This window comes from Zerene cesonia, chromosome 14, assembly GCF_012273895.1.
Source record: "Zerene cesonia ecotype Mississippi chromosome 14, Zerene_cesonia_1.1, whole genome shotgun sequence".
Classification (NCBI taxonomy): Eukaryota; Metazoa; Arthropoda; class Insecta; order Lepidoptera; family Pieridae; genus Zerene; species Zerene cesonia.
In genome coordinates, this window is record NC_052115.1 from 3,139,073 (window position 1) to 3,163,847 (window position 24,775).

The 24,775-nt window shown below is 33.8% G+C and overlaps 4 protein-coding genes across 6 annotated transcripts; 2 read left to right on the plus strand and 2 right to left on the minus strand.

Moving 5' to 3' along the window:
• Nucleotides 1-1,961: 1,961 nt before the first annotated feature.
• Nucleotides 1,962-11,824, plus strand: LOC119831872 (GPI ethanolamine phosphate transferase 2). Of its 2 annotated transcripts, XM_038355438.1 has the most exons (14): nucleotides 1,962-1,978; nucleotides 2,296-2,571; nucleotides 2,926-3,112; nucleotides 3,660-3,725; nucleotides 4,911-5,120; nucleotides 5,315-5,518; nucleotides 5,785-5,918; nucleotides 6,237-6,430; nucleotides 7,525-7,715; nucleotides 8,359-8,942; nucleotides 9,074-9,186; nucleotides 9,462-10,069; nucleotides 10,439-10,611; nucleotides 10,860-11,824. In XM_038355438.1, exons 2-14 carry the CDS (start codon nucleotides 2,414-2,416, stop codon nucleotides 11,113-11,115), a joined length of 3,078 nt encoding a protein of 1,025 aa, XP_038211366.1. In that variant the 5' UTR covers nucleotides 1,962-1,978; nucleotides 2,296-2,413; the 3' UTR covers nucleotides 11,116-11,824. The 2 variants fall into 2 exon arrangements, with proteins under 2 accessions (XP_038211366.1, XP_038211367.1); XM_038355439.1 differs by lacking the exons at nucleotides 1,962-1,978; nucleotides 3,660-3,725 and having other exon boundaries at nucleotides 1,991-2,571.
• Nucleotides 11,825-12,984: 1,160 nt separating this feature from the next.
• On the minus strand, nucleotides 12,985-20,538 carry LOC119832020 (peptidyl-prolyl cis-trans isomerase FKBP8). Of its 2 annotated transcripts, none has more exons than XM_038355605.1 (8): nucleotides 20,402-20,538; nucleotides 20,015-20,206; nucleotides 19,725-19,871; nucleotides 18,498-18,760; nucleotides 15,424-15,670; nucleotides 14,862-15,134; nucleotides 14,329-14,427; nucleotides 12,985-13,813 (listed from the first exon to the last, which is right to left on the minus strand). In XM_038355605.1, exons 2-7 carry the CDS (start codon nucleotides 20,204-20,206, stop codon nucleotides 14,341-14,343), a joined length of 1,209 nt encoding a protein of 402 aa, XP_038211533.1. In that variant the 5' UTR covers nucleotides 20,402-20,538; the 3' UTR covers nucleotides 12,985-13,813; nucleotides 14,329-14,340. The 2 variants fall into 2 exon arrangements, with proteins under 2 accessions (XP_038211533.1, XP_038211532.1); XM_038355604.1 differs by having other exon boundaries at nucleotides 20,322-20,518.
• A 400-nt stretch (nucleotides 20,539-20,938) lies between these two features.
• Nucleotides 20,939-22,623, plus strand: LOC119831861 (cyclin-dependent-like kinase 5). Its single transcript, XM_038355416.1, has 2 exons — nucleotides 20,939-21,755; nucleotides 21,979-22,623. The coding sequence occupies exons 1-2, from the start codon at nucleotides 21,098-21,100 to the stop codon at nucleotides 22,215-22,217; spliced, it is 897 nt and encodes a 298-aa protein (XP_038211344.1). The 5' UTR covers nucleotides 20,939-21,097; the 3' UTR covers nucleotides 22,218-22,623.
• Nucleotides 22,624-22,885: 262 nt separating this feature from the next.
• LOC119831862 (DNA replication complex GINS protein PSF3) lies at nucleotides 22,886-24,207 on the minus strand. Its single transcript, XM_038355417.1, has 3 exons — nucleotides 23,926-24,207; nucleotides 23,578-23,846; nucleotides 22,886-23,164 (listed from the first exon to the last, which is right to left on the minus strand). Exons 1-3 carry the CDS (start codon nucleotides 24,008-24,010, stop codon nucleotides 22,940-22,942), a joined length of 579 nt encoding a protein of 192 aa, XP_038211345.1. The 5' UTR covers nucleotides 24,011-24,207; the 3' UTR covers nucleotides 22,886-22,939.
• Nucleotides 24,208-24,775: the final 568 nt, after the last annotated feature.

Sequence of the window (24,775 nt, forward strand, 5' to 3'; positions counted from 1 at the left end):
GTTTTTCACATAACTAAAGTCAACTGTTTTGTTTCTGCTTATTCACAGTTTGCCTGGTAATCACAATAGGTAGGTACCAAAATATAAGAAAAGTTTGGTCACACATCTACAGTCTACAGAGTTTGCAATAAAAAAAGAAATTGAATCAAAAAAAGTGGGCGATTTTCAAGAATAAATACTTCATTTTGAGTGGGCGTCGTGATATAAACAGCTAAATTTAAATCTATTGTCAAATGGCATACCATCTAGAACCGTCATATCTACGTAGATGATGAATGGTAGTTGTGTAAGTGAATCGTCATATTTTTAATTAGGAATAAACACCCACTTACCTTGCTTTGCTTTATTTTAATAATAGATTTGAAAACTGAATTTTCCTAAATTAGGTTTATTACATGGGAAATATTTTCAACCAAATAAAAAAAAAGAGGAGTTTCTTTATTCAACTGTATTTTTTATAATTTGTTACCTCAGAACTTTCAGCTGGGGCAACCGATTTTGGTACATCTTTTTTATTGGAAAGAGGTTGGTGAAATTTTGTCTCTATTTATCTGGCATTTTTAATGCGGTTTAATATTTTATTAAAAATGTATAATTATAGGAGCTCAAACGACAAAAAGTAGTATTATAAATGAAGATGGCAAACATAAACAGCTTGATTTAACAAAGATCAAGTTTTATTTCTTTTTTGTCCAAAAAAATTCTGCTATACACACGTATACAGGTACATGTATATTATCCAATTGACTCTACTTCAAATGGATAAGGGGTGTATCATTAGGCATAAACTAGCCAATTGTATCAGTTCCTTCCTGGTTGACCCGGAAAATCAATGCAATAAAAATTTTATCGAAATCCGTTCAACGTTTTGGAGATTACTTTTTATTATCTCACAAACTCCATAACTTTATAAGTATGTATGGATATATTAACATGAAATTACCCAGATTAATTCTTCTCTTTCTAAAACTGGGCGTTTTGACAAAACTTTGTATGCGTCGGCCTACAGGTTTCCGGACGACCAGCATTTAAAAGTGAAGTATTTCATACCTAAGCTATCGAACATTATAAAATCATAATAACGTATGCTTAATTTTTACAACTTAATTACATAGCTTTATGACTATGAAACGAGGAACATGATTAGGTATATATTGTGCTACTTGGATTGGGTTATTTTCACAGTATCACGTCCTATGGAATATGGTGTCAGGTAAGGAAATCTAGGTGAATGAGTAAATGGTTGAGTTTGAGCTTGATAGCACATGTTGAAATGTTCTCATCCGAGGAACAATTTAAAACAAAGTTTCCAGCAATATTGTTGTGTTTCGATACGACGTGTATCAAGACGAGGTTCGGCACATCTTGAAGCGAACACATTATAATCACAACCCATTCCACGAAGATTCTCAGTTCTTACGCCATAATTTATGTGGTCAAATACATGTTAGTGTCCTATTTTTCAAAACAGAAAAATAGCATTATAATGGAATTTTTTTTTGCCTGTGATGGTTTCCTACATAAAATTGTACACTTAGCATTAAGAATGATTTGATATATACTTGTTTATCTGTGTAACAATAACTGGTAAACCATTAAATAAATAAATAAATAAATATGTTCAGTTTTACATCACTAGAACTAGGTATAAAAATTTTACGTGCTATTTATAATATTATCTATCCCGTCGATTCGAATACATTACCTACATCGTACGAGATTCAGGGCCTGAAATATTCCGTGGAACAGTGTGTTTCTAAATTAGGCAGATCATGCTTAATTTCATCATCGATCATATTATAATAAGAATAAATAAAATTAAAAAGCAACTCGTAAAAAGTTATATGTTTCATAAAAATCGTTTCATAGATTTGTAGTCATTCTGTATTAGATATCTATATATATGTCAGAATTCTTGTGAATCTGTAACCGGTTTACCGGTACAAAACTGATTACTGACATTGACAGATTGAACTCTGTAAGTTTTAACCTTGTGTTGAGTTGTTTGATTATGAAAATTAAAATATGTAAACAACTTTTTATCATAAAATATTAATTCTATGATTTCGTGCATTATTAATTCTCTTCTGCATTTTATACAACACCTTGTGACATAACATCGCTATCTATTTTAAAATATATACATTAACTTAAAATTCCAATAAGTACACATTAGATCAATTCGTCTTTATCATTTGTAGAAAGATAATCTCTATTACATATATCACACAATTTCCCGGTATGTAACATAACCTAATTGGCACTGTTCCTAATTTCTCAATACAATAATTAAAGGTAAATTGCTTAATTAACGCAAGTGGGGAAAAGTAACACTGAAAGGAAATGATGCAGTAAGGCGTATTTGTTTACTCATACCGGTTAAGAGCGCCGCAAGTGATACTCGATAGGCAACATGTTGACGTGGTTGCTGCACAAATGGACTGGTCTCTGGCTGCTTCTGATAGCTCTAGGAGGTATTTCTCTGTTCCTGTATGGATTCTTTCCTCTAAAATATCATTCTGGAAAGCTCTCGCATAAGGACGACTTGCCGAACTTCATTGAAGGAGTCAGGTATGGACCAATGTTTTCAATGTACTTTTCTGAATAGAAATAAGCTAGTCAGATAATGAAATTAAAATTGTAAAACATAATTGAAGTATATAATTTGATATCTAATATAATCTAAAGTCTACATCCTCACAAAATTCTTGGAGTTTGAACTGTATGAAGACACTAGATTTAAAAAAAATTACTAAACATTGTAATACTTCCAAATAATGAGTTTTTCTGTCCCCTTAAATTAAAATAAAAAATCACTGTGATTAGCACATACTAAAAATTATAATAAAACCATTTGATTGGATAGACATAGTCCTATATATTCAATAACCACATATTAAGTAACCAAGATTAACATGATTTCAGCATTGATGGCCATGAAGTGTACAATTCTGGAGAAAACAGCGTAGTATTAATGGTGATAGATGGACTCCGATATGACTTTGCAACAGAGGAATACATGCCATACACTGGACAGCTGCTTAAAAATAAATCGGCTTGCATTTACGTATCTGTAGCTGAGCCTCCAACTGTTACCATGCCAAGGATAAAGGTAAACCAAGTATACAACATATAGTTAGTTTTATAATAGGGATAATCTTGCGTATACATGTACGTATACGCAAGATTATCTATATAATATGTGACATGTCCAACCGTTCAAAATAAAAAATATAGGAAATAGAAATGAGATATATTTATTATTATGATTTATACAATTAATAACAGACAATCATACCTAGAAAACTGCATACTATATATAACTGTATGCTATATATAAATGTGTCCTACATGTGAAATTAAATATCTTTATAACAATTTACTTATCTATAAATATTAGACATAAGTATTTGATAAAATATATAAAGATATATGTTGATACTCGAGTCATAAAATTATGAAATATCTATAATGAGGCAGTTTAACAACTTGCACTATTTTAATTGTTATATAGTTGATTTATATCCTATCTGATATTCATAATTAATGTACCATAGATACCTATTAAAGATTGCACAGTTCCAAAGAAAAAATTTTATGCATTTAATTTATGAGCTAGAAAAACAGAAATAATTTATTTGTACATTATGATTATACAGTCACCCGAACGTAAGAAGGAAAAGGCACAGTGGAGGCGCACAATAAACTTCTGGCGGGATATATTCGCAAGTGTCACTTTATGTAACTACACATTGCTTCATTGGTGCTTACACCAAAGAAAAAACATGCTTTTTCAGTTGTTTACACAAAAAATTTTGGCTTAAAAATAAGAAAATCATATAAGTACATATTTTTTAAATAGTTTTACTTTGTATTGGACAGTACAATAAAGTTTTTTCTTTGGTGATTTGTGCTTGATGGCTTGTCAAATGACTTGAGTGTCTGCCTTGCTATAATCTAACCTTTTTGGGTGTTAATGAATGGTAAGGTTAATAACATATAATTGTACTTTATATTATTTTAATTAAACACAAAATTGTAGTACTAATATGTTTTAAGTGTTTTTGTTATAAAATTCTTATAATAGTCCGATGATTCTTGCCATACATTGACAAACACCGAATAAAATGTACAGGAATAATTATAAATAAGCTAGAAAGTGAAAACAAGAGTGATATTTCCTCATTGGATTTGTATCATCTAACATGTTAGCACTATTTGAAATCAATACCTTAATAGCACTTTTACATAATATTGTGTTTCATGCTAAATTGCCTTTTCTGACTCTAGTAATAAAGTATAAAATTTAATGCACTTAACCCATGCATGTTCAAATGATATTGACCTGACCTGTAAAACTGCCTAACAAATGTGTATACATTTAATTTTAGTTCTATAGCATTCAAATGCTTTATAAATCAAACAAATTGCAAGTGTATACATGTTGGTGTTTGAGTATGGTTATGCTGTTTTTTTTTAAATATGTTTTCATGTTATATCTCATTATTAATTATGTTACGTTCAGTTCAGTTTAGTTCTACAGTTCCCCATTTATGGTTCATAAGAAGCATACATGTATATAAGTAAAATAATCCGTAATTCCTTTGGTTACAATATCATGTAAGAACTGTTAGACCGATTTCGTTTCTAATGTTTTTGTTGTATTTGTAATAACAATCAGTTGTTATATTGTCTGTATAAAAATCTTATCAAAATAAAAAATTTAAAAACATTTGTCAAAAAAAGTATATGAAAATTTAATGACCATTTAATCTTCATTGCTTTTGCAATTCGCAATAGGACGGGACACATGTCGAGTCTAGTATTCAATAAAAATAATTAATTTCCATCCTATATTATCTATAGCATGTCTACATGGCAATATCTATAACTTTTTTTTACACAATCAGGCCATGATGACTGGCAGCGTGTCGACATTCGCGGATGTCGCTTTGAATTTTGGAGCGCCAGCCGTCCGAGGTGACAGTGTGCTTCGTGTTGCCCACGCTAAGGGGTGCCACTCTGTGCTCTATGGCGACGACACGTGGCTGAGACTGTTCCCTGGTCTATGGTCGGAGCATGACGGCACTACGTCGTTCTTTGTCACAGATTATACAGAGGTACATTAATCCTGAGCATGTTAGATGTATGTTTGATAAAGATTTTATCTGTATTTTTTTCCGAAATATATGTATAATTAAAAATAATCAACATTTCAATATGAACAATAAATTTAATGTGTGTACTCACTACTCTATATGTAAATGAAAAAAAACTTTATGAAATTTTTCTTAAATCAAAAAACATTTTTCAGGTAGACAACAATGTCACCCGACATTTGGATACTATCCTCACCCCAAAAGATAATAAAAAAGCAAAGTTTGATTTCTTAGTACTTCACTATCTCGGTCTAGATCATATTGGACACCTAGAGGGTGCGAAGAGTCCTAAGATTAAGCCAAAACTAATAGAAATGGATGACATTGTAAAGAAAATATATACAGCTATGCAAAAATGGGTAAGCTTTTCGATATTTTTATGTGTGTAGTCATAATTACAACAGATAGACCAAAAACAATTTGTTAATTCCAATTTTGTACGCAACAATTTTTTAGAGTAGCTTTTGGTCTATGAAATTATTATTTAGTGTTCATTATGTATATAGGTTATTGTAGACTACTATAAATCTAATAAGTAATCTAATCATAGCTATATCTAGCTCTTCTCCCTGCAGCCATGAGTAGAATATGAGCTGATGATGATGATATGATGTTATTTTTTCAGGATAACACAGGTGTGCTCATCATATGTGGGGATCACGGCATGCGAGATGCGGGCGGGCACGGAGGCGCGTCTGCCGCCGAGGTGCTGGTGCCTCTTGTCGTTGTTAAGAGCGGTGGCTTTGAGTGTCCACACGCGTGAGTTATTGCTTTTAAATATATTTATATGTTTAATTGTTAGTTTAATAGCATGAATGAAATAAAATGCTTTATGAAGGAGACATTTGGAGAGAATAGAAAAAAGTTGATCACGAGGCGGGATTCGAACCCGCATCTTTTTGGGGTGTCCGTCAGACACATAAAACCGAAAGACTAGAAGAAATTGGATTGCTACGGTATGGTAAAAAGACGCGTTCAAAACGACGCAAAGAAGTCCTGAGATTACTGCATTCAACCAAACAAACTAATAAATTATATCAGTACAGATATATCTTTGATTGATAATTTTTTATGCAGCTCCGGCCCAGGCCCAACAGTGGCCCAAGTGGACGTGGCTCCAACGATAGCATGGCTATTGAATGCTCCAATACCGGGGGACAGCACTGGCAACATTCTGCCCGCGCTCATGCCGGCGGATATCAGGCAACACTTGTACTTATTGCATGTGATCGCTGCACACAACGCTAAGCAGGGACTACCCACTGATACTGGTAAGTCTTCAACCTTATACTTTATTATTACTTTGTAAACTTATATAGAGCTAAACCTTGTAGTTGTGTAAGCAAGGACAGACAAGATACGGATTTCCGAAAGTCCATACTGATCTGAACATGAAAATTCGTTACGAGCGATAAGCTACTCTATTTCCAGGTGATAAGGGCTATTTTACTTTGCCCAGAGCCAATACGTGCGAAGCTGTGATAAGCTTTCAATATCTTAACAGGACATGATATAGACACTATGCGATTTCACAGATTACCATATCCTAGTATGCATTAGGGGTTTTGTAGTGTTTCAGTTTATAACTGATTCAGATTGTAATGATCTGTAGCTTAAGTTTACATGTAACAACCATTTGTGATCCTTAAAAAATAAAATAAAATAACTAGCTTTTCGCTCGCATGATTCAGGAAATTTCAGATAGAAATGAGATGTTTCACTGAAGTAAAAATTAGGATTATACTGATCTACATCTGAATGTAGATCAGTATCTTCAGACCCAAAAAGCAAAGCATGTAATTGTACCGTTGCGACGTGAAATTAAGACAAAGAAACACTAGCACTATAATTAAATCCACGGAGACCCGCGGAGACGCAAAAAAAAAAACCGAAATTTACTTAACAATAATTTATTGTAGTAAAAAAATTACATTTAAATTATATCTAACTTAATTAACTACGTCCTTCCGGTTCAATGTTGGGACCAAGAGTGAGCATCGTCTCACCGTCATACTCTCTGGAACCGCAGGTGTGCGCGATGTCGCAATCGTTACTGGGTACAAGTCCTTACTGGGTGGCCTTATGCAGCTTCTTATAATATGTACTTAACACTATAATTTGTATTAGTAAAGATATTTTTTGGAAATTAAAAACTTTTTAACGGATTTTAAACGCGATTTATTCATTATATTATTAACCCGACGTTGCGAACACTTTACAGCGAGCGTGGTCACGTGACCACGTGACCGTGTTTAAAATCCGTTAAAAAGTTTTTAATTTCCAAATGTATAATACTCGCGTAAAATCAAACACAAGAAAATACTAAAGATATTTTTTTTACAATGCTTTGTTCAACGTGTTTCAGAATTTTTCAAGCAATTTAAACGTGCCGAAAGTAATTTCGCGCGTTACCTCTCCACGGGACAAGAAAGTGCGGCCAAAATAGCTAAGGAATTCTATCAGGAGTCGCTGCAGGAGATGTCCAAATACTTGACGGCGACAACGACTGATTTCGATATGTTTTCTTTAGGATTAGCCACTGTTTTACTGTATTTGGTTAGTGTGAATATGAAGATTTTTAATTTTATCTTATATATAAAATTCTCGTGTCACAATGTTAGTCTCTATACTCCTCCGAAACGGCTTGACCGATTCCTCTGAAATTTGGTAAGCATATTGGGTAGGTCTGAGAATCGGCCAACATCTATTTTTTATCCCGATATTCCTACGGGATACGGACTTACGCGGGTGAAACCGCGGGGCGCAACTAGTGTTTATATAGATTTTTTGAGGACTTGAGATAATTGTAGGCGGACAAAACAAGATGTTTTGAATATTGAAATGTAAAAGTAAAATTATCATAAATAAATTCATAAAATCGATACATGGTTGAAAGAGGATAAATCATAAATTGGACGTCTTACATGTAGTGTAATTGAATATTCAATACCATAGGCATAATGTGGGCGAAACATTGTCAATGAATTTCTCAGAAGTTAACATATTATAAACATTTTTTAATTGAATGCAAGTTAATTTAAAATCTCCGACATGGACTCAATATAATAACAATCTATATAAAGTATTTATTATATTATTATCATAATATTTTCTTTCACTATGAGCGTGTAATCGTCATCAAAATCGTTTAATAGTTTAAAATATTCTGACTTTATATTTAAGTGCCATTCCGTTTCAGGTTATGGTAGCCCTGCTATTCGTCACCTTATACTCTCTACAACCGGACAACCAAAGGAAAATAAGCGTCACCGACCAACACAAGACGAACCTCGGCTCGGTCGTCGCGTTCGCGATAATATTCGCGATATCCGGCACAGTTCTCACAATCGGCTGCTTCATAACCGAAACCAAGAGCCAGTTCTGCTCTTTCAACCCCCTGTGGTCCATCGCGTTCACGCTGACGGCGTTCGTTGTGACCGTCGCGTATTTCATAATCAAGAGCGGTATGGAGAAGACTCGCGACCTGTCCCCATTGCGGGAACTGAACGCTATAGACTATCTCCTCGTGATCGGCACCCTCTTCCACACGTGGTCGTTTTTCGGGACGAGTTTCATAGAAGAGGAGCACATGACGTGGTACTTCTTCTGGAACACCCTGATGTTCTTCGTGCTGGTGCGGACGATTGTGGTGGTGGTGATGTACTTCAGCAAGCGGTACTGGGGCGCCACGGAGGTGCAGGACAAGCCGGAGCTACAGAGTCGGATGAGCGCTGTCGGTATTGGGATTGTTCCCAAATGGGTGCTGCTTATTGCTCTGCATAGGTGAGTAGTACTCTTTATTTATATGAATAATAACAAATTAAATACAGTTGAATTGTTAACCTCCTTCTTTTTTTGAAGTCGGTTGAAAAGTAGTAATAACAGTGCTCAATTTAACTATTATTTTTTCGCAGATATCTCCGTACAATGAACCAGACAGGGGACAGGTGGCTGTTCCTGCCCGATACCGCGGATTGGCTAAATGCGCCTGAGAATTCATTCTATTTACAGGCACACCTTGTTGTTGGTAAGTAATCTCTATTTATTTACTGATCGTTCTTCATAATACCTTAAATTTATTCGATCCTATTATATGCACCCAAAATGTTATTAGCAGTCGGTTATTTTTGTTTCAAATTAAGTGTCGGTAATTCAACGTCGTTATCGGATCGAGATGACATTCGCATTTTTTTTTTAAATGTCATTTGTTTATAATGTTACTACACTTATTTATTTTCGTCTGAATTTCTCCTTGAAGATTTTTGTTTCCTGTTGTGTAACTTGGATGATTTCTTATTTCAGGAACGTTACTAACACTCGCCATATGCCTCTGGAATGTTCGATACATGAACAATTACATGAAGATACACTCCGTCCTCACGATACTCGCAACTGTATGCATACTCTGCTACCGCATCACGACTGACGCCCTAACCACTCCATTCGACGCAATAAAAACCTGGGACAACATCCTGATCGTAGATGTCTTCTGGTGGATTCTGAACGCGCAAACGATTTTCGAAATAATCACATACATTGGAGCTTTTAAAGCGTGCGGCTACCAATTGCCCAGTTCGAATAAATTCGTTTACAGCAAACCGAAAGAGAAGTCGGAAGATTACTTCTACGATGACATGGAGGAACCCTGGAATGTGGACGAAGTGAAGTTAAACTTGGTTAGGTCGCTGTCTCACATAATGTACAACCATATGATGTTAATTATAATACTCTTGATGCGTCCCCACAATGTGATCATGGTGCCGAGTATTTATGTGACGTGCGCGATGACTTCTAAGTGTTTGGACCATAAGTTGTTGGATTCGAGGCCCGGTAGGAACACGGAGGTGGCTGACACCTTGGGGCTGGCTCTCGTTCATATATGGATCGGTGCTGTGTTTTATTTCTATCAGGTAAGTTTGTGAATTGTTTGTTTGATCTTATTGGTCAATTTTTTTAACAGTTTGCACTTTGCAATGGGAATCGTAAACAGCTTTTTTGCTTGGATTTGACATGCGTTTAAATAATAAGGAGACAGGAATATAATATTAAAATGATTTATTATTAATAATCAAACTGTTCATCTTGATCAATCAAGTCCATTAAAATGTATGAGTATTATTATTATTTTTTTACTACCATTGAAATGCTTTGGGGTGGAGTGTCGTTTAGGCACATAAAACCGAAAGAGTAGAAGAAATTCCGATTGCTGAGGCGCGAGCTTGAAAAATTTATTATTTTTTTTTGTACCCCGGCTAAAACCCGTGCGTGTCCACATCCAGGGCAACTCGAACAGCCTCGCGTCCGTGGACCTCGGCTCGGGCTACGTGGGGCTCGGCGCGTACAGTCCGCTGCGCGTGGCGGCCCGCATGGGGCTGCACGCGTACGCCGCGCCCGCGCTCTCCGGCGCCGCACTGTTCTGCGCGCGCGCCGCCCAAGCCGACACGCTGCCGAGGTGATTGCACCAAACATTATGATAAACTCTATTCATAATTTTGCATGAATTCTAAAATCCTCTCGTTACTCCAATCCATTATTAATAATTTCAATCAAACGCGTTCAAACCGCTCGGCGTCTCACAGTCAATTAAAACACTTCACGCACGAACTTTGTCGCGACAAAAGCCTTTACGGTGTTTTTGTGCAAAAATTAGGCCTTATTATTTATAAAGAAAAACCCATAATTTCTAAACACTTTTTCCAGGTACCTCAATTCAGTCTGGCGGGTGACCAACATAATGGCACTGCAGCGGGTGTACCAGCTCTCGACCTATTGCGTCATAGCCTTCATATTCCGACACCATTTGTTCGTATGGTCGGTGTTTTCCCCTAAACTGCTTTACGATTTCGTCGCTACAGTGTTTGCGGTACAAGCCCTAACGACGATTGCAGAAATCAATATTCTAACTCATATTGTTAGCTGGATTTCGAGATCGATCACATATAAAAGATTATCATAGGGAAGGCCTTTACAGCGCCCGACGCTGAGAAACCTCGCGAGAAGGAAAAATAGACTTAAACGCAAGTGTACAAGGTATAAATTACACGAGCGGAGGGAGAGGCAGAGACAACTGTATAAGTTTTTGAAGTCCGATAACTTAGATATTATCACCACGGATAAGGTGCAATTGAAAGTGTTCTCACGGTGACTGTGTGTGTTGTAAAAAAAAGAAACATTATACGTCTTAGTGTATTTTACTGAGTGTTGTATACCAATGAGGTAATTTAAAAGATATATACACAAACTCTACAAGACGATTAGTATAATGTATGTTCAATTATTATTGTTACCAGATGTTTAAGGATATGCTTTCAACAGGCTAAGCTAGAACTATAGTAAATTCGTTAATTTTACTGAAATAAATAAGGTGTTCTAGTATTTTTTTTTTTCAAAAATTTTGGCTTTTTTTTTTGAAATCACGTTGAAAATGTTCATATATAGAAGCTAATATATCTTCAGTAAACATTCCTATATTTACGGTATAGTTTTTATAAATAAAAGTAAATATAATTTATTTTTCCATTGTTTTAATGTGTATTTTGTAATGGCTATTATTAGAGTACGACCTACCTAGTTTAATAATATGACAATCATTGTGTGCAAAGTATAAATTTAATAATACATCTTAACATTATTTTTCTAAATTTTCACAATTGTGATACATTTTATAAAAACGTCTCCATTATTTTGCTATATAAAATAATTTATTATTACAACTCTTTGAAGGTCAATTATATATTATATTTTCTTATTAATAGATTTTTTTTTCAAAGATAATTAAATATATAACAATGGATCTATAAAATATGATTTTCAATTTGAGATAATTTTTACAAATTTAATAATTTTTCAAATACTCGTGCATTCAATATCTACCTCTTGTAGAAGTTAATGTGTGTTTATTATCGAAAGCACCCGTAACTATAAATGTTACCTAGTATTTATGACATGAGGTGGGTTATAAAAAAGATTTGAACCTTTGAATGGAAAGTTCAAATGTTTGATAATAATGAAATAAATGTGTCCAAGGTGACAAAATTAGCCTACGTACCATCTATGTTATACCAAATTTTATCAAAATTCGTCCAATATTTTTCTCAACTTAAATACAGAGACAGTGGATCAGAATGGCTGGTTTTAGATACGCGGACAGCGTATCAACCTCTATGCACCGCCCACGTTGGTACCACGGATATTATACGCAGGGATCCGTTGACGACCCGAAGGCCCGTTTTCTTTTCCTCACCCGTCCCAGTCCAGTCAATCCTTTCCTTTTCCCTCACCCCTAAAAGCGGACAGCGCATCAGCAGAGGGTACCTCTTCGAATGTTTAAGGGCGGTGGTGATCGCTTACCATCAGGCGAACCATCAGCTCAGTTGCCCGCTATGACATAACGAAAGCTTAATAATGCCACGCAGGCTCTTATGTACATAATCTAGAAAATGTCAGGGACTTAGAAAATTTAATTCCCTCTTGCGAGAGCTGGCAACAGCTTATTATTATTTACTTATCTGTGACAAGAGCAGCTGTACATAACAAATTTCAAATGTACTATTTAGTGTTTTTATTGCATTTTACCAATTTTTAGTTTATATATTTCTTTGTATTGAACTAGAATATTGTGTAATTATTGTTATTATCTATACAAAAGTCGATGTATGCACGTTGTTATAATTAAAATATAATAAACAAACTTACATATACGGCAATGTGTGTCTTATTTAGAACAATTTTATGAACATTTAAATATTTATTATCATCGAAAATTTACATCAGACTCTTAATTAAGTGACAGGTGATGATGGTGATGATGTTATTAAAACAAAACTTAATTTTCAACAATTTTATTATACAGTACCACCGGTCTATTTTTCCACTATTTAATATTATAACTACACCAAACCAATATCCAAATAATAATTCGTCAAGTGACCTAATCAAAAAGAATCCAACACAGTTTATAAAGTAATAATTTGTTCGTACATTTGTACTATAAAAATAGCTATATATGTTTCTGGAAATGCTCATACGAGTGCCTGATGCGGTTAAAAATAAAGCACCATAAAAATACGTTTTCAATTAAATCGTTAATTTATTTTGGAATGCGTTCAAAGTTAAGCCTTAAACTATAAAGTTTCAAAAAATATTTTTACAGTGTATTACGTATTCTGTATTTAACATGATATATTTATTATAAATATGTACCAGAGGGGATTTCACATACGTTGCCTTTAAGCAATGTAGAAGATAAAATACTTTTACTTATATTTAATAAATACATATTATAACATTAAGAGTGTGATTTTGGCACTAGCTAACAACTAAAACTTTGAATATCATACAATATGTAAACTTTGATATATTTTTTGTGAATAAAAATGAATAAAGTAAACTAAAAATCGTTACAAAGCCAGTTGTAACGATTCCATTTGCTAAATCAGAGAGGAGCGAATCGGAAAAGTGATCAGCTTATATGCTATTATTTTACTACAAAATATTATATTAAACTGATATATTTTCAATAATCAACTCCTCGAGATGAATCTCTTGTTTTGTGATCCCTCTCTATGTATAAAGCTTAGCTTTATAAAAATGTGGAAGTTAGAATTTTAATCAGCTACATGCCATCCCCATTCATTAAGTTACGCCTCAGTCGCCTGAAAAAAAGAAATATAAATTAGTATCTTAAAAGAGTTGTGCCAACCCTGTAACTTCACATGCAACGATAAAAAATAAAGTTATATGAACAATTACAAAATGTATGTTATTTTATCTACAAGTCTTGTGTACTACAAAATAGTAAAATAATAAAAATTAGTTCATACAAATTAATGAAAGAGATCACGAAATTATTTTCCATTTTTATTTACAATTTGGATCCAATAAAAACTACGGCATTAAATCAATAAAAAAAAATGATTTTTTGATGTTATACCGACTCAATCTAATACAAAGTACACGACACGACGAGTCAAAATGTTTATTTCAATTATTTTTGTCCCACTGAATATTATTAAGGTGAAGAGTTTGTTTGAACGCGCTAATCTCAGGAACTATCGGTCCGATTTGAAAAATTCTTTCAATGTTAGCCCATTTATTAAGGAACATCTGGTTCTACGTGGGTAAAACCGCGGGGCACAGCTAGTTTGGAACAAAGTGCGTGTGTACTCACGGGGCCCGTGTCTCACTGCGCCTGGTGCTTGTAGCGGTACACGAGCACGCTGGCCACGCCCACCAGCAGGCTCAGCAGCAGCGAGCCCCACACTAGCATCTGTTATTAGTTGCCCAACTTATTATTGTGTAATATATTCATTACAGACCAGCGCACGTTATATGTATTCAAATGAATACATATAATTAAATAAAAAAATTTATTTGGATAAATTTTGGTTAATTTTCAATTAAACTTGATTTAGAACTTTATTCATTATTTTAACAAAATTTTCTTATGAATAAATAAAAAATGAAACAACTAACAGATTTTTAATTCGCTTCACATTTTACAACGCGGTGTAACCTATCTCGATTCAGTGACTTGACAAACTAATAGAACTTAAGCATGTTTCCGCAAATCAAGGTCAAGCGCCTAGTTTCCATTATCCTCATCTTTCCCAGTCCATTCGTCGTCGTCCAGTCGTTCATTCCTTACGATAATAGAAAAACAAAAAAATTAACAAATAATGAGTGAATGAAATCGCTCGTGACCTTGGCCCTGGAGGGGCGCTTGGGGGGCGAGGGCTCGCGGGCGGCGGCGAGCATGCGGCGCGCCAGGCCGCGCTCCAGCGAGCGGTCGCGGCGCGCCTGCCCCTCGCGCGCCGCCAGCTCGCGGCGCACGGCGGCGTCGCGCGGCGCCGCGGCGGCGGCGGCGCGCGCCGCGCCCAGCGCCTCGCTGCCGCGCCCCATCGCCGTCAGGATGCGCGACTTGCGGTACAGCGCCTTCGCGTTGTTCGGCTGGCACGTGAGCACGCGCGTCACGGCCTGCGGGGGGATATCATGTCATGAGTAAAGCTGCTTGACGTTATAATTAAATACAATAAAAAGCAAGTAAGCGCGGGCGACAGTCTCGCTGACACGGATATTCTATTCCCTATTGTTGTTAGTAGGGTTTGCCGTCATCACTCTTTTAACATTTATTTTATCTATGAAATCACTGCCTGCCCTAAATAAATAAAAACGTGCGGTTATCAATTATTATCCAACGGAAAAAATACAGAAAAGTACAATTAAACAAGAAAATATATTTCTAAAACGAAAATCCCCCACACACCTGCAAAGCGGCCTCGTACGCGCCGGCCTTTAGCTGCGCGGCCGCCATGTTGTTGTGGACGCGCAGCCGCTCCTCCAGCAGCGCCATGAGGTCGTCCGGCGTGGGCGCCAGCTCGCCGCTCGCGGTCGGGTCCGTGATACCGCCCTCGCTCTCGTCCAGCACGTCCAACGCGCGCCGGTACAGCTGTACCGCCAGCTGGGCCTCGCCGCGCGTGTACCACCAGTTGCCACGGCAACGCCGCCGAATTCTGTCATTGTAACGATGCAATAAGACAAAGTGATGTCCCAAACAAATGCCATCAAATGCACGACTTATACTAAATAACGAACTTTTTCGTATCCATATTAGACATCTAATGCAGTGTGCATTAAACGTCTAATATGAATATGAAAAATTTCCGATAAATGATATAGCATGAGATCATCAATCCAATGAGACAAAAGATGTGCATGCCGTATCTTACAAGAGAAAAGCAAAACTAAAAATATCCTCTTTATGATATTGTCATTATTAAGATACATTTTTACTTATTTAGATATATTATTCTTTCCTATATATTTTTCCTATAGTAATTTTGTCACCAATAAAGAATTATCTATTTATCCTACATTAACTTCAAAAGGGCAAAGGGTTCCTATAATGCAGTAAATACTTATATACAATAAATCCATTAAAAAAAGATTTTATCTGAAAAAGTTTAAAAGATCAATGGGAACATGGGCGACTTATAATAAGAGAGCATAGTAATCAATTCAGTCCAAGAGGAAAGATTTTGTTCTGGAGCAGGTCAAGACAGAGCTTATTATGATGGCATAGGCCATACAGTATATTATAACCTACTAGCTGCACCCGGCAAACGCTGTTCTGCCTTACTCTTATCATTTAGGGGTATGAAAAATAGATGTTGACCGATTCTCATAGATACCGGATAAGCACAAAAAATTTCATCAAAATCGGTCAAGCCGTTTCGGAGGAGTATGGCAACGAAAACTGTGACACGAGAATTTTATATATTAGATTTAACCAAACCAGAATAATAAGGCTAATTGAAAAAAACACTTATTACTGCGGAAAGGTTGAAAAATTATAAAATGATACCATCCGAATATACAGAAAAAGCTTATACCTATTTTAAGAATTCACAAAATCTAACTATGTAACTAAAGTATGAGATTAATTAGTTAATACAAAGTATTTCTTATCATATAAAATGTATCCATTAAAAGTAATTATTTTGGATCTATATTTATAAGTTTACATCATGACTAAGTAATAACTGTAGCTCTACATGCAATGAGATTTGCTATCTCAGAATTAAACGAAACTGTGCTTACACCATTGTGTATTATTATTATGCAACAAACTACAACGACAACAAATAATATAAAGAAAAATATTTAGATTTTTTAATTTAATAACACATAATCATTGTTCATGGGTCATTGTTCTGAGTTTATCAACATTATTCATTATCTTAAGTAGATTAATAAGGCCGAGATTTCAGATAAAGAAAATTATATTAAAGCTTATGAACGAAAATTCAATGTGTATTATGCATATATTTATTAATCTCAGGAACTATTGCACTTCTTTAAAAAATTCTTTAACATCTTCATCTATTTGTATCTATGACTATATGTGTACCTCGTGAACGCAAATTATGAAATTGGCCTTGGGATAAATAATTAATAATAATAATCATTAATGAACAATAATGATCATTAATGCAATAATTTCTACACTAATCATTTGCTTTTAACTGAATTGTTTTATGAATGTATAATTATTACATAAAACGGGAAGGTGAGTGACTGATTTATCAATGCACAGCCTAAACTACTGCACCGATCAGGCTGAAATTTAGCATGTAGATAGTCATTATAATAAAGCAAGCGCTAAGAAATGATTTTGCTAATTTCAATCGACAAAGGGATAAAATAGGGGATGACTGTTCGTACCATGACAAGATATTTTGAGCACGCGGGCAAAGCTGCGGGCAGCAGCTAGTACATATGATAAAACTATAAGTCATTCCGTACATCAAATAAAATTAAAAAAAAATCCTAGAGGTCTTAATGTAAGTAAAACGAAGCAAAAAAAAATGCAAGGCACATTCACGCAAAAACTGCCGCACCAATTTGGTTTCTTTCTTATGCAGTTATTAGTCCTTGGCTACATATAGACTATAAATATAATTTATAATTTATTCAAATCAAGAAACGCGCGAGCAAAGCTGCTACAATATATAGTGGCCCAATTGACATAAAAAACCCACATGTTTTGTACAAAATAGATAAATCTTTAACCTTGACATAATTTTTGCGTATACAAATAAATTCGTAATTTCAAGTATAAATTAATCAACGCATTTTTGTTAAAACAACTTATTATGATTAATGCTTACTGATTTATGTGTTTTTATTATACAATTATTATTTGAAGTTTAATATTACACACTGTAGAACTAAAAGTCAAATATGTATTAAAATAGAAAAAAAAAACAACTACACTATTTTTGTCTTCCAAGGTTAATTACATTAATTATTGTATTATACATTGAAGAGACAAGACTAAATTTGTTAAGAATAAAATTTATTTAAAAATTATACCTCTTCTGTAATTACGATTCTTAGTGGGTGACTACTACCTTTACTACCTACTACCTTACTTTTACTACTACCTACTTCATTGACCTTCATTCTTTTTCTACTATAAAAATGTGACTTTTGTATAGTAAAGCAAATAAATACAAAATGAAACACAAAAAACTTCCTTGCGGCTAAGGCCATGTGATTCTGAATAAATACTAAGCTATGTATGTATATGTTGCAGGTATATTGTTGTAGCAGTGATATACTAAGAATTATTACAATATCACTATAGTGTAGAACCAAGATGTCATAAAATGGGCACTAACAAAAAATCTTTATCTGGAAGAACACAGAAAGCTTACTACATATATATGTCTGTAAAGAAGTATTATATTTGTGAATGATACATATTACTACTGGTCCATACCTCACCAGGGAAATTAATTTTCACATAAGTGCCTATAGTCTATATTCTTTACTCACCCTATTTGCATTCTTTCAGCAATTGGCAGCGTATCATGATCAGGCTCTTCAGTCCAATCGTGTAGCTCTAGTCTAACTTGTAACCAAGTATCTGACCCTATGGGGGGTCCATCGTATTTGGGGCTATCTATTTCGCCAACCAAACCCAAACTGTCTCCTGGATTTAAGCCAGTCTCGCCGTATGCAAACCTTGGTGCGATTTGTAGCAAACATATTTCACCTTTGTACATCAAAGTCAATGCCAAGTCTAGCCCTTGAAGTATCTGAAATTATATGAATAAAACAAATAAGCGTAGATAAGGGACTGGAGATGTTATGATAAGATAATGCTTTGCTTATATCTTAATGGGTTTGTTTTCTATTTAAGTTTTCAATATAGTCATTTAGCAAGTTTACTCATTTCATATCATAATATAAACCTTTAAAGGTAAAGGTGAAGTTTGAAGACTCAAATATCATTACTTGAAATGTAACAAGTCAGTTACAAGAGATTAAAAGTAAATCTATGACCTCAAACTCACAAGAGGCTGATCTACCAAACAAAATTAACAACAAATATTTTCAAAAATTTCAAGGTTTCCACCAGTGTATCTAACAATAAGTCTGGAGACTAATATTCGTGAGATAAATCTTCACATGATTAATAAGATAATTCTTATTGCAACTATAACAAATAAGTAAACATAGTAAATTAAATAACAAACAAGATATTTGCAATGCCATATGTAGAACATTCACTGCATTTCATTACATGCATATAATTATTGAATGAAATTTCAAATTCACATCTTCAAAACATATTTGATACAAAAAAAAAAAACAACTTGAGTGTACTTTTACATATTTCCAAATAAACTAGTCACAAACAAAATAATTTAAAGAAAAAGCATGTAATATAAAGTATAAATATAAATAATAAGATAAATATAATTAATACAATTGCTATTTTCATATATACACCAATTGCATAAAATAAAAACATGCTCTAAAATTAAAACCAATTACTAAAGCTTAACATAATAACATGAAACCATTTCAACAAGTGAGAGATTTAAAATCAATAAACACACACATACATATTGGCCATTAATAATTCAGTAAACATATCATGGACACCAACAAAACTTGTGTTGCAATTGTATATAGCCTCAAGAGAAGGCCAGTTATGACATTTATAGAAAATTATTATGTTCATAGCTAATAAACTAAATATATTAAATAACATACCTCATTATCACCCAGATAAATTTTAACTTGGTCCCTCTTTTCTACCATTTCTTTATTTCCATCGCGTAATTTTACTTCATAACTAATTCTACATATATCATTTCTTTGAGGCCTTAAATCTTCGGACTCATCACCTTGCTTTATAATCTGTAATTTATGTTGAAATAATAATACCCCTAGTAAATACTATCAAAGCTTATTTTATTTTGAAAGATTTGAAAGATTAGGACATTTCATTTTCCTATCATTCGGTATTTACTGATACTCATTTTAAATAAGTTTGAATGTACCTTTTTCAGGATGGCTCCAGATCCCAATAGATCCTGCCACTCATCGGTCTTTTCAATGGGTGCCTTTTGTTTTTCTCTTTCAGCGGCTTCTGCTAATTTAGCTTCCTCTATTTCATGAGCTGCTGCCGAAGCTAAATCTTCAAAAGAACTACTTTCCGACTTGTCAACTAAAGTGGGTTCACCTTCACTCATCTACGAATATAAATTATTTTAATTTACGCATAACTTAACTACGCAACAAAAAAGTAATCGTAACGCGAGTTACGCACAAAACAAACATAATTTCCAAACAAAATCAATCACTAACCTTTTGTTTATATATCACAGAAAAAAATAATTAAATACCACGTTGCACTGCAAACAACGCTCTTAATACATTTCATATACCTTATTACAGTATATTATAAAGTCCTCCCAACTCTGCTTGTCGATATTAGTTATGTACTGTACTGGGTTTTTTAGGTATTTCTTTATTTTACAACAGATGACAATTCAACTTTCTGACATTTACACAATACACATTTTAATTACACTGACACTGACACTGACAATTAACAGGTGATTGTATTTTTTAATTTTTATTGAACTTGTGCAGGTCACTCGACACTCTCATAACATTCGTACAAAGTGTGCATTTATGTCTATGGCCAATAAATTAATTACTTTGTGACATAGTTTGTTGTGTGGCTGTGGGATCATTCCTCAATCGTTAAAGTTTGTAAGTGAGTTCGTTTTCAAAATAATAGTGAAATTATAAAGACGATGTAAAAATATATATAAATAGAATAAATGAGAAGGACAGGGTTAAACTTATAACAAAATTCATAGGCATACATAACAGAATAATTAAAAATTTCTAAGCACTTAATGATTATTTTGTTTGTAAAATGTATATTTAAATCGACAGTTACATTGACATTTGGTTGACAACGACAAGTGTGAACTGACAAGTGCCACTGCCGAGGCCGATTGCTATAATTTTAATTATTCGCAAAATATCAAAATTTTTGCCATTTGCTAATCGTTTGCCACTTACATTCTGCTTTTAAAGTTTTGTAATTTGCTTTTTATCAAAGCATAAGCATGCAGAAATATGAAAAGCTTGAAAAAATTGGCGAAGGAACCTATGGGACTGTATTTAAGGCCAAAAATAAAGAAACTCACGAAATAGTTGCATTGAAAAGAGTCCGACTAGATGATGACGACGAGGGGGTTCCGTCATCAGCATTGCGGGAAATATGCCTCCTTAAAGAACTAAAACACAAAAATATCGTAAGATTATATGATGTGTTACATAGTGAAAAAAAATTGACCCTAGTTTTTGAGCATTGTGATCAAGACTTGAAGAAATATTTTGATAGTCTGAATGGTGAAATAGATTTAGATGTGGTGAAGTCATTCATGTATCAGTTGCTTAGAGGGCTTGCTTTTTGCCATAGTCATAATGTTTTGCATAGGGACCTTAAGCCACAGAATTTACTCATCAACAAAAATGGCGAACTTAAATTAGCCGATTTTGGATTGGCTAGGGCTTTTGGTATTCCAGTAAAGTGTTATTCGGCCGAAGTAGTAACTCTATGGTATCGCCCTCCTGATGTGTTGTTTGGGGCCAAATTGTATACAACAAGTATAGATATGTGGTCTGCTGGTTGCATTTTTGCAGAGCTAGCTAACTCTGGTAGACCATTATTCCCAGGGTCAGATGTTGATGATCAATTAAAAAGAATTTTTAAACTGCTTGGTAAGTGTTCAATTATAATTTTTTTTTTATTATATTAAATATTGTTGTTATGTTTCATTATTGTTATGTGCTTGTTATTTGCCAGTTTTAAATGCATACTGAAGTTAAGTGATTACATTTAATTATTAAGGGATGAAAAAAGTAACATTATATTGAATAAATCATATGATATTGGCCATCCAAAATTTAAATTAAAAGCAGATTACAAAATTTCTATTCGCAGGTACACCAAATGAGGAAACCTGGCCTGGTGTAACACAACTACCAGACTACAAGCCACTGCCAGTATATCAACCAAGCTTGGGGCTAGCCCAAGTGGTGCCAAGACTGTCTGCTAGGGGTAGAGATCTCCTTGCTCGTCTATTGACTTGCAACCCAGCTTTAAGAATGCCAGCTGATGATGCAATGGCTCATGCGTACTTCCACGACCTCAATCCATCTGTGAAGAATGACAGATGTTAACAATCAATACACCCTTACAGGTGTACATCAGAACTATTGTTTAGTGTAAAAAATACAAATGTGGATGAGGAAAACGAAGTCCAGGAGTGCTGTGATGATCAGGCATGAACTGCTTTTTATAAATTAAGTTTTACTGTAGTAATGTGACATTTTTTATAATAACAGTGTTAATTCATCTATTTAAGTGTTAATTGCAGTATGATAGTCATTTGTTTAATATACCTAGTGATTAAATGTGACATAAAGTAATAAGATAATATTTATTCTTGTAACAAGTTAAGTTGCTGTTTATTGATCTCATAGGATAACTTATTTATAAGAAATAAAAACAGGAATGTATTTTGAAATTGGAATACAAATATTGTAAAAATATTAAGTGTAAGTGTAATAAAATAGTTTGATTTTATTTTTTGTCAATTTAACTTCATAAGACCATTTACACTTTGGCTTCTATTCAAAGTTCAAACCAGATACTTTTTTTGTTTTTAGGAATTGAAACCCACTAAAAATTTAGTACTAAAAATGTTGTTTTTAGACACCCAATCCTACCGGACAGTATTTCTATACGAAACCGAAACAACACCTTAATGCTTTGTATAGAGAAAGACAGTTGAAACAGGAAATTTATAGAAAGGAAATACAGCAAATAAGTTATAATTGTCAAAAAATGTAAGAATAAATTATATTTTATTGATATACTTAAAGATGATAAATCTTGCTTATTATAGCATTTCCATCTCTGCACGTTTTCGTTTTCTATGGTTAGCAACCATATTTGCAGTAGTAAGCAGGCAATCGCCTCTTTTCAACCATGCAGAGAGGGCTTTTTCAGTAATCATAGCTGCAGCAGTCCTAACTCTTTCACTGGCAGATAAAGGTTGAACAGCATTTACTGAATCTGTTGATACACTAGCAGAGAGAATCATTCGGAAACGCTGTCGGAATGTCTGTAAAATGAAGTTTGTCTTAATGTTTATGTTAAAGGGGGATTTTAACATTCAAGTTATTTACTAGAGACCAGATAATATGCGTTTACATATTAAAGTCATCCTCAGAACTAACACACAAATTTTCAATAAAATCTAGATATGATGCAGCTTATAGCTCTTTTTTTTTAGTTTTACGGCATATTTAGTAGCCACACAAAAGTATTTTGAATACTTGAAGCTACAGTTCTAACAGTACTGAACAATACTTGATTCATATGACAATGAATTGAGTTATATTTATCATTTACTCATTTTGAAATAAAAACAAAAATATTACTATTTCTTTTTGTTTCTCAAACTTATCAAATTATGAGTTATTCTACCAGTTTTCATGATAATTTCAAGGTTATGATGTTGCTAAATATGCTTACATTTACAAGTGTTGATGCAACTTCTCCCTTTATATCATGTTTAGCTATATAACAGCCAAGCTCATAAAAATATTGTGAAAGCTTATGCAGGTCTACAGTACAAGCATCTGCATTAAAAATTTCTCTATAAGTTTCTTTATAAACTTTTGGTAAATCTACATTAGCAAGTGGTGGTCTTCTGGAAGAAAGAGACTCGGCTAACCACAATGGTATTTCTAAATTTGTTCCAGCTTTCAAGTCCTCTTCCGTACAAGATGGGTCCAAAAATCCTACAACAAGCAATAATTGAAATTAATTAGCACTTTTAGATCAACTCGTAATTTTTCAGATTAATTTCAATGTCCTTACCCATTTTTGGTAGATCGTGTAAAAACTTACACGGTACTTTTTCATTACTGACTAAAATATCGGTTATGGATAAGTAATTAGACATGATGGTTATAACATTTACAATTTATTCAAAATTCCTACTAAAAACGTTTCTTGTTTCATCATCTGATTTCAATTATTCAATTCAAATAAGTTAATTCATCTTCACATTCGCGTTTCTGGGACAGTGCTTAAACTTTAAAGATCTTATACAAACTGCACTATTTTCAAAATTCAAACCGCGTTCTAAAGTCAATTACAAATAGTGAAAACTTCAGAAGTCTGTCAGAATTTGACATATCAAATTTTCAAATGGCAGCTCCTAAAAAGTTAAGCAGCCTAATAACGGCCATTCGTTACCCGGCACATTTACTACTGTAAATGAAACTGAAAATTCCCTTAAAAAATTATATTCATATTGATGTTTTAATTAATGTGCTTAATAAAATTTAATAAATAGCTACTTTGGACTCGATTTGGCCCCATTTCAAATGAATAGGTTTAATTTAACTTTACGCGTGTTTTCCATTTTATTTTCTTTTTTCTGTACTAATATTAATTTTATGTTGAGCATATTTCGCGGTCACAACTGATGTTTACCTGCGGATATCAACTTTTTTATTATTTCAACAAAGTTCGATGAAATAATGAATTTCTTGGATTTAATTTTTATTTATTTTTTATCAATTGCCAAATGAGATTGTGATTTTTAAAATGTGAATTGATTATAGGCGTGCTTATAAAATTATACTTATTGTACCAAATTTATTTTATCCAACCCTTTAAAACTGACACTGGTAAATAGTTCAGACGTAACAATACCATAAAT

Excerpts from the sequence above, each read along its gene's own strand:
- LOC119831872 (XM_038355438.1), top strand. The coding sequence starts at position 2,414 with ATGTTGACGTGGTTGCTGCACAAATGGACTGGTCTCTGGCTGCTTCTG. Across the intron at positions 6,431-7,524 it reads GGGACTACCCACTGATACTG|AATTTTTCAAGCAATTTAAA; the intron begins GTAAGTCTTCAA and ends AACGTGTTTCAG. Across the intron at positions 8,943-9,073 it reads CTGCTTATTGCTCTGCATAG|ATATCTCCGTACAATGAACC; the intron begins GTGAGTAGTACT and ends ATTTTTTCGCAG.
- LOC119832020 (XM_038355605.1), bottom strand. The coding sequence starts at position 20,206 with ATGAGTGAAGGTGAACCCACTTTAGTTGACAAGTCGGAAAGTAGTTCT. Across the intron at positions 19,872-20,014 it reads CTGGAGCCATCCTGAAAAAG|ATTATAAAGCAAGGTGATGA; the intron begins GTACATTCAAAC and ends CATAAATTACAG. Across the intron at positions 18,761-19,724 it reads TTTATCTGGGTGATAATGAG|ATACTTCAAGGGCTAGACTT; the intron begins GTATGTTATTTA and ends ATATAATTTCAG.
- LOC119831861 (XM_038355416.1), top strand. The coding sequence starts at position 21,098 with ATGCAGAAATATGAAAAGCTTGAAAAAATTGGCGAAGGAACCTATGGG. Across the intron at positions 21,756-21,978 it reads AAGAATTTTTAAACTGCTTG|GTACACCAAATGAGGAAACC; the intron begins GTAAGTGTTCAA and ends TTCTATTCGCAG.
- LOC119831862 (XM_038355417.1), bottom strand. The coding sequence starts at position 24,010 with ATGTCTAATTACTTATCCATAACCGATATTTTAGTCAGTAATGAAAAA. Across the intron at positions 23,847-23,925 it reads ACACGATCTACCAAAAATGG|GATTTTTGGACCCATCTTGT; the intron begins GTAAGGACATTG and ends TGCTTGTTGTAG. Across the intron at positions 23,165-23,577 it reads TTGCATCAACACTTGTAAAT|ACATTCCGACAGCGTTTCCG; the intron begins GTAAGCATATTT and ends TTCATTTTACAG.